Source organism: Anser cygnoides, chromosome 3 (genome assembly GCF_040182565.1).
Source record: "Anser cygnoides isolate HZ-2024a breed goose chromosome 3, Taihu_goose_T2T_genome, whole genome shotgun sequence".
In the NCBI taxonomy this organism is placed as follows: Eukaryota; Metazoa; Chordata; class Aves; order Anseriformes; family Anatidae; genus Anser; species Anser cygnoides.
The window spans coordinates 121,853,715-121,862,019 of NC_089875.1; the positions used below are offsets into that span (position 1 = coordinate 121,853,715).

General features: G+C 63.0%; 1 protein-coding gene across 1 annotated transcript; it reads right to left on the reverse strand.

Annotated features, from left to right (window-relative positions):
• Window positions 1-5: 5 nt before the first annotated feature.
• Window positions 6-7,897, reverse strand: PBK (PDZ binding kinase). The gene is made up of 8 exons (XM_066995182.1): window positions 7,778-7,897; window positions 6,609-6,673; window positions 6,306-6,396; window positions 5,922-6,064; window positions 4,640-4,809; window positions 3,632-3,761; window positions 1,932-2,108; window positions 6-605 (listed from the first exon to the last, which is right to left on the reverse strand). Exons 2-8 carry the CDS (start codon window positions 6,655-6,657, stop codon window positions 400-402), a joined length of 966 nt encoding a protein of 321 aa, XP_066851283.1. The 5' UTR covers window positions 6,658-6,673; window positions 7,778-7,897; the 3' UTR covers window positions 6-399.
• Between the last annotated feature and the right edge of the window lie 408 nt (window positions 7,898-8,305).

The window sequence follows — 8,305 nt, forward strand, 5'->3', positions numbered from 1 at the left end:
GCACACCAGGTTAGAGAACAAATTCCTTTCAACATCCGTCACAAACGTCAACCAGAGACAGGGCTAAGTTAAAACACAGACAGGGAGGGTTTTTAAACAACTAACAGGGCACTTCAGAAACGCCTCTCTGGGGCATTGCACGGAGCTTATCAAAGACTTAAGTGCTCAGAACCAGAGCGAGCTCCGGTCACCTCGGGCACATCCTTAACCTAGTGCTAAAACGGGCTGTTGCTTAACACGTTTAGGCTCTTAATAGAGAGCGGGTTTCACAAACTAGGAGGGCACACGCTACGGGAACGGCCTCGCGCCTCTGCCTCGAGGCCCTGAGCTCTGGCAGCAGCACCGCGGAGCTCGGCACCACCCCGGGGCTCGGCTGCCCCTACGCGGGGGCCAGGGCCGTCACTGCGGGGGCAGGCTCGCTTCCAGGGCGGCCACGATGTGAGCGGCCGAGGGGCGCTTCTGCGGGTCCTCGCTGGTGCAGATGGAGAAGAGCTCGATGATGTGCTGGTAGGACGGGTCCAGCTCCTCCATGTTGAGGGCTGGCCGCGTTCCCAGGGCTGCGTAGTACGCCTCCTCGTCGAAGTCGTCTTCGTCGAAGGACTCATCTGGCCGAGAGGAGAAGCACGTGAGGAAGGGCACAGCGCTTGGGCTGCAAGCTCTACCCACTCCCAGGGGCTCCGGCAGCCCTCAGACCCCCAACTTTCTCCTTGTTCTCTAAATAGGGATTAGGAAAGAAGGTGCTGGACTCGGGCCCTCGCTCCCTGGGGCCGCCCCATCTCCGCCTGGGGCTGCTGATATTAAAGCTGCGCCTGTCTCGCCTCTCCCAGCAGAACAACCCCGAGTCACCACCGCAGAGCTGGCTGGAGGAAAGGCTGCAGCCAGGAGCCACCGACGCCAGGAACGTGAGCAAAATGCCCCGGGGCTGCAGAGAGCTAAAATCCAGGTCTGTGGGGCTGTGCCAGCAGCCCCGAAGACTGCGGCAAGCAGCGCTTCCCCTGCCCAGCCCGCACCGTTTGAGCTCTGGGTACAGCTCTGCCCCATCAGCCGCCTCCGAACGTGTTTGCTGTGCCCAGGCAGGGCCGTGTGGGGCTGTAGCTGGGCCACCGAGCTGACTTTAGGTTCTCTCTTCCAGCAGGCTCAGCTGCCTCAAATACCCCTGCGCAATTCAAGCAGGAGGTCACGGTAAGGTTTCCCGGCCCCATCATTTCAGAGTCATCCCAGCAGCATCCACCACAGGCACAGCGTGGCAGATTGTTCCCACGCTGCCGTGAGGGCAGGGGGATGCTGAGCGTGCTGCCGGGCTCCCGGAGGCACAGCGGCGAGGCTCGGGGACACCTTTTAAACCCACCCCCCACGCAGGGAACCACGCTGACGGGAATCTGAGGAGCAGCCGAATTTCGAGGCGCTCTCTCTCCGTCTGTGCTGAAGCTCTTACAAAGCTCTGGTTTGCAATGACTACTTGCAATCGTTCATCGCCTTCTTGTTTAGAGTTACAAAGCCAAACGGCTGAAAACAGCCCAGGCACGTGCACGAACCGATGATGGCTCTGCCAGGCACCCGCTGCGGGACAGCGCAGGGCGGTGCTGAGCACGGTGCTGAGCACGTCTGTGCTGCAGCGAGCTCCCAGGGAAGCGAGGCAGCTTCGGAGCAGACTGTTCAGAGGAAAACAGGGGCAGACAGGGCACTCATTCTCCTCCTTCCCTCAAAGAGCACCCAAGAACAGCTCAGATGGATTCAGACCAACTACGGCACTGTCAGGTTTCCGGCTGGTGCAGGCAGAAATGTTTGTAAGACTTTTATATGGCACCTGGGGGAGACCCAGCATTTCGGTGGTGCTGCCACGGGCCGGAAAAACCGATCCCCCAAAGCGAGCAACCTCCAGAAACGCTTTGCCCGCCAGCAAACGTGGCAGCAAGGCCACGGGAACAAACCTTCGTCGTCGGTGTCGCTGTCCAGGTTGAGGTGGGGCACGGACAGGGTCATCATCTCCCAGAGAGTCAGCCCGAAAGCGAAGATGTCGGCCTTGTCGGTGATCACGCCGTCGTCCTGCAGGGCCTCCTTGGGCTTCCAGGGCTCGGTGCCGATGTAGGACGCCTCCGGGTCGCTCACTGGAAGGAACCAACATTGGCTGCGTGTCTACCGGGACTCGGAGCAAGGGGTGGAGCCCGGCTCAAGCGTGCCGAAGCTGTCAGAGGATGAGGTCTCCCAGGGACCCGAGCCTGCTTTTCTTTCACGCCCCTGCAGCCTCGGGTTCCCCGAAACCTGCGACTTGCTCTGCTCAGCACCTGACGGCGCGGAACTAAAGCCTGACTGCGGGTCCCACAGAGACCTCTGCAGGAGCAGGCTTCGGTGGAGTGGCTCTGAGAGAAGAGCTGAAGGTCAGAGCTGTGCTCTGCAGCTTAACCCCGCTGCAAGGCACCCCGCAGCCACGAAGAGGCGAGGAATCACCAGTTTTACCCCGTCGTTTCCCTCTCTCAGCTCGGTGCCCCTGGGGAAGAAGCAGGATTGAGGGGAGAGCACCCACAGCTCAGCTCTGCCCTTCCCTCCCATGCCGGGGGACAACGTAGGACAAAGCCACCCCCCGGTGCTCACTGGGCTCCGTCAGCCTCCACCAGCGCGGTGCCAGCCCCGCGGTTTTGCTTAGTTTGCTCCCCCCCAGATCAAATTCCCACCACTCTGTTCAATTTGACACCTCCGTGATCTCGACTGGCCTTGAGAGAGCCGAAATGCTCCCCCTCAGCCTGAAATCAGGCCGGGTGCCTCTTTGTGCCCCCCCGCATGCCCCAGCTTGGCCAGCACAGTTACAGGCAGCTTCCACCACGCGTGAGCCGCATTTCCCCGCTTTCCCAACAAACTCCTGGGCTGCCAGCAGCCTCAGCTGCTCAAGAACCGCTCCTGCAGCGCCCATCTTCAGAGCCCTGCCTGTAACGAGAAGCGAATACTGAAATCCCAGCGCTTCACAGGCTGCTGCCTTAATCGGCTCGGGGCAGCATCCTCCGTGACCCCTCAGGACCAGGAGGCCAAGCCAAAACCGGGGCTGGATGGAGAGAAGCCTTAAATCAGCCCCGAAGCCAGCGCTTTAACCACGCTCCTTTCTGGGAGACTGCGCCGGGGCTCTGCCTCCAGCTCGCTCGCTCCTTGTACAAGGGAACAGCTCCTAATAAAAACGTAACGGAGCAGCTTTGTAAATTACGAGGCCGCCGCAGGCCCGAGCACTGGGTAAAGCAGCAGAGAGAAGCATTCCTGTAATTAACCCAAACACATTCCTGCCGTCCACAGCCAAGCCACGCCGCCATTAGCCATCTGCTTCTCGTTCACACGAGGTCTTTGTAACACTTGTGCTTGGCTCCTGCTTCCTTCCAGCCCTACCAGAAAGATTCGTTTGCTTTTTTTTTTCTCCTCTGGCAAGAGCATCGCCTCTGCGGAGCGAGTGCAGCGGGGCCCGGCCCGGCCTCCCCAGCACAACGGGGAGGGCACGAGGCAGGCGGGAGACAGACCTGGACCTTCTGGAGAGTTCCTTCGCCCGCGGGCAGGGTGAGCCGCAAACCGGCAACCCTCGGAGGACCCAGGAGCATCCGTGCTGCCCCCGGAGCCTCCAAGCATCCAGGTGCCCCCCCCCAGCCCCACCTACCCGTCATGTTCTCGTCCAGGGGCAGGGAGACTCCCACGTCGCAGATCTTCACGGCTTCGAAGTCGCCTTTAATGACCACGTTTGAAGACTTGATATCCCCGTGGAGCAGCTTCTTGTCGTTGTGAAGATACTGGGAGGCAGAGAGAAGCGGTTAACGCCCACCTGCAGGTACGCGCAGCCACGCAGAGACCCGAGGAGCCGTCGGATTTAGAGAACGAAGCACCAAATTCTCCGTGTTTAACGTTAAAACCTCAGGGATGGGTTAGCGCCTGCCCGCAAGGCGCCCAAGGCGCAGGGCGGGCTCTTCCGCTCCGCTTTTGGAGGCTTTTGGTGCGAGGCCGCGCCGATTGCCTTGGGCAGCCTCTAGGAACAAAGCCCACACCAACGTACTGCAGGAGCTCGGAGCTGCGTCTCTGCAGCAGCACAGGGCTCCCTGCCGCAGCTGGGGAAGCGCAGGCTTTACTCCGAGCACCGGCACGACCCAGGCGAGGTTTAGAAGCGGCTCTCCGAGCTGTGCCGGGGTTCAGACAAAGCCCCGATGTTCGCAGCCCTCTCGGAGTCGCCCTTTCCCCGAGCTCGCAGCCCCAGCAGCTCAGCCAGGGGAGGAGCGCAAGCGGCACCAGCTGGCAGCGGCGAGCATCACCTAAGGCTGTCCCCGCCGGGAGCGGCGTCCTGCAGCCGCCCGGCAGGACGCAGGGAGCCCAATTTGCCCGTGGCAGCGAGCGGGGACGGCGAGCGGCCCCAGGGGAGGGCAGCTCCAAGCCGGCAGCGCGGTCCCAGCCCCGTCACTCGGGGCATTACTTTGAGGCAGGCTTCGCAGCGCAGCCGGCCTTCGCCCGAGCGCGCACGGCGCCCTGGCAGGACGCAAACCAAACCCACCAAGGTAGAAAAACCCCGCATGCTGCTCTCCGCCCGCTGGCCCTCTCCCACACGGAATCCGTTTGTTTTTCCAGCATCGCCGGTACCCACAGCCCCAGGCGGGGCGGCTGCGGGCGGCGTTAAACCTACCTTCAGCCCCCTCGCCATGCTCAGGGCCACTTTGAAGATGGTGGCGGCGGGGAAGGGGCCCAGGCGAGCCGTGTTTCTCTCCTCGATCAAGTCGCCGAGGGATTTTTCTCCTCCGTACTCCATGGCGAGACACATGCTTCCGTCGTTGGCCTCGGTGAAGGCGCGGTAACCTGCCGACGAGATCACAGCCGTTAGAGAGACGGAGCGGGCACCGGCGTTCCCGTGCGCTGGGGGCCGCCACGGATTCACCCCCCAAGGAGCCCCGGGGGCTTTGTGGGGGTGGCTCCCGGAGAGGTGACGCCCCAGGAGCGTCCGCGGGGACCTGCGTGGCACCAGGCGGGGGCACCGAGCCCCAGACCTCGGGCACCGAGCGAGGGGAGCTCCCTCGGGCACCTCCCAGCTCAGCTTCGCGCTCCCCAGCAGGGCACGGGAGGCCCGAGGGGGGTTTGCCCCGATCCTCAGGGGGCGCAGCGGATTTGCGGCACTGACGCCTGGAGGCGAGGAGCCGGGGAGGGGGGACGGCGAGCGGGGGACGCTTGGGAACACCGGGGCCATCCCCCGAGGCAAGGCTAAGTCTTCCTTCCTCCCCTTTTTCCTCCTGCCTGCGAACAGGTGGAGCTCTGCACGGCCGGGTTTTGCACCGCAGCGGAAAATCTTATCCTGTGAGTGATTCACAGCAACTTTTTTTTTCTTTTTTTTTAAGGAAAAACGGAGCGTTTACAACAGGGAAGGTCGAGAGCGTCTTTTGTTCGCGAATTCCTGCCAGAAGCGAGACGCCGTTTCAGGGCTGCGAAGTTCCTGGTCGCTCGCGGTGTTTGACACGCAAAGCGGCCGCTCGGAGGCAGTTCAAAGCCCCCCCCCCCAAAAAAAGAGGAATGTCAACAACAAAAAAAGAGGAATGTCGAACAAAGCTGCTGTCCCGACTGCCGGGAGAGATCTCGTACGAGGTAAGAGCCGAAATCTGTACGCAGCCTGAAGCAGCTCCTCAAAATTCTCCTCCCGCTGACAGCCAAGACCTCGGCAGAGCCCCGATTGTGGCACCGGGGAGCGGGGACGGGGACACCCGGCCTAATTCCACGCCCGTTCCTAATTCCACGCCTCGAGCTCGCCCCGGGGCATCGCCAGGCTGCGGCTCCTCCCCCGGGACCTCTCCGTTCCCCCAGGCCGGCGTTTTTCCCCCTGGTTCTCCCACCAGCACCCCCAATCCCCCCGCAACTCGGGCAGATAATTTAATATTAATAATTGAATAAGGTTCCGGGGGGGGCGTGCCGGGGGGGCTCACCCACGATGTTCGGGTGCTGGAGGCTCTTCAGGATCTTGGCCTCGTCGTTCAGCCTCTGCTGGTAGAGGCTCTGCTGCTTCCTGTTGCACTTGGGGTTGATTTTCTTCACGGCCCACGGGGAGCGAGACAAACCCCGGGGGGACCTGCACGGGGAAAAAAAAAAAAACCCCCCCCCGCATCGCTCGGTGGAGGAGCTGCCGCTTCGGAGGGCGCCCGCCTTTCGGTTTTACGGGATTTGAATAAAAAGGGGCAGCCGGGGGCGGGGGGGTCGTGCCCGCGGCAGCGGGGGTGGGGTGGGGGTTGGGGGGGGGCTCTGAGAGCCCCAAAATGTTTTGGGATTTGAGGAGTATGAGCCCCCCCCCCCCCCCCCCAGCCCCGCCGTACCTCTTCATCAGGTAGACGTTCACCCCGGTGCCGTAGCCCAGCTTCTGCATGAAGGGGGAGGCCGGGATGGTGACGGAGGCCGAGCCCGAATCTGGGAAGAAAACAACAAAAAAAAAAAACCCAAAATCCGCCAGCGGCCACGCGCCGAGGAGGAGGCAGCAGCACCCCCCCCACCCCCCCCCACCCCCTTCCTCTCCTCCAGGCTCCCCCCGTGTCGAACAGGACCCCCCCCCCAAAAAAAAAACAAACCCAAAAACGGGATTCGGGCGGCGTCCTCGGTGCTTGCGCCCAGGTGTAACTCACCCGGCTTCTCCTTGCGCTCCGCGTTGTTCTGGGGCCTGAGGGCTTCCATCGCCGCAACGCCGGCGCTACAAAGGGGAGCGGAGGGCTTACTACGCGGCCGCCAGCAGCCTGAGGAGGGGCCCTCCGCTACCACCTGGCCCCACTACTACTCCGCGGGCCTCCTGCTACTCTGTGGGCCCCTAACTACTACTATTCTGCAGGCCTCCTACTCACTACCCCGAGGGCCCCCTACTACTATTTGGCCCCCACTACTCCGTGGGCCCCCTACTACTCCTCGGGCCCCTACTATTACTACTCCTCGGGCCCCCTATTACTCTGTGGGCCTCCTACTACTACACCACAGCTCCCCTACTACTACTCCTCAGCCCTCCTACTACTATACACCCCACTACTACTCCACAGCCGCCTACTACTACTTGAGCCCCTAGTACTTCACAGCCCCTCTACTACTACACATCCAGCTACTACTCCGCAGCCCCCCTACTACCACTCCTCGGGCCCCTACTACTACATGCCTCATAACTACTCCACAGCCCCCACTACTACTCGAGCACCTACTACTACTACTACTACACAGCCCCCATACTACTACTCCTGGGGCCCGCTACTACTCCACACCCCCCTACTACTACTCCTTGAGCCCCCTACTACCACACACTCCGCTACTACTACTCAGAATCCCACTACTCCACAGCCCCCTACTACTCCCCGGGCCCCTACTACTACTCCTCAGCCCCCTACTACTACTCCTTGGGCCTCCTATTACTACGCATCCCGCTACTACAACTCCTCGGGCCCCCTACTACTACATACCCCGCTACTACCCCACAGCCCCCCACTACTACTCAGCCCCCTACTACTACTATTCTGCAGCCCCCCTACTACTACTCAGGCCCCTACTACTACACATCCCCTTACTACTCCGCAGCCCCCCTACTACTACTACTCGAGCCCCCTACCACCACACACCCCGCTAACACTCCACAGCCCCCTACTACTACTCGAGCCCCTACTACTACTACTCCCCACCCCGCTACTACTACACGCCCCGCTACTACTACTCAGTCCCCTACTACTACTCAGCCCCCTACTACTCCGCAGCCCCCTACTACTCCGCGGGCCCCTGCCCCTACCACCACTACTACTAGTAGTAGCAGTACTCCACCTACCCGCTGCCGTTGCCGTTCGAATGCTGCGCGCGCGGGAGCCCCGCCCCCCGACACGCCCCTTCCGTACGGCGGCCGCGGGCGGCCAAAATACCTCAGGACGCGGCGCCGAGGGGGGGGCGGAGCCTGGACGGGGTGGGCGTGGTCTGAGCGGGGTGGGCGGGGCCTGGTTGGGGTGGGCGGGGCCTGAACGGGGTGGGCGGGGCCTGTATGGGTGGGCGGGGCCTGAGAGGGTGGGCGGGGCCTGTGGGTGTGGGCGGGGCCTGTGGGTGTGGGCGGGGCCTGTATGGGTGGGCGGGGCCTGAGCGGGGTGGGCGGGGCCTGTGGGGGCTCTGGGGGTCCCTGGGGGCTGGGGGGGGGCTCTGGGGGTGCAGCGGGGCCTGGGGGGGGGGGGGGGGGGGGGGGGGCTCCACGGGGACCTGGGCCCCTCTGTGGGCTCCCCTGGCATTGCGGGGGGGGGGGGCTCTGGGGTGGGGGGGGGGTCTCCGTGGGGTCCCCAAGGCCCTGGGGGGGGGGGTCCCCATGGGGCCC

What these genes read in the sequence shown, in the direction of transcription:
- PBK (XM_066995182.1), bottom strand. Translation starts at nt 6,657, where the DNA reads ATGGAAGCCCTCAGGCCCCAGAACAACGCGGAGCGCAAGGAGAAGCCG. An exon ending in GCATGGCGAGGGGGCTGAAG is followed by an intron (nt 3,762 to 4,639) that starts GTAGGTTTAACG and finishes TCTGCCTCCCAG; the next exon opens with TATCTTCACAACGACAAGAA. An exon ending in CCTGGACGAGAACATGACGG is followed by an intron (nt 2,109 to 3,631) that starts GTAGGTGGGGCT and finishes GGTTCCTTCCAG; the next exon opens with TGAGCGACCCGGAGGCGTCC.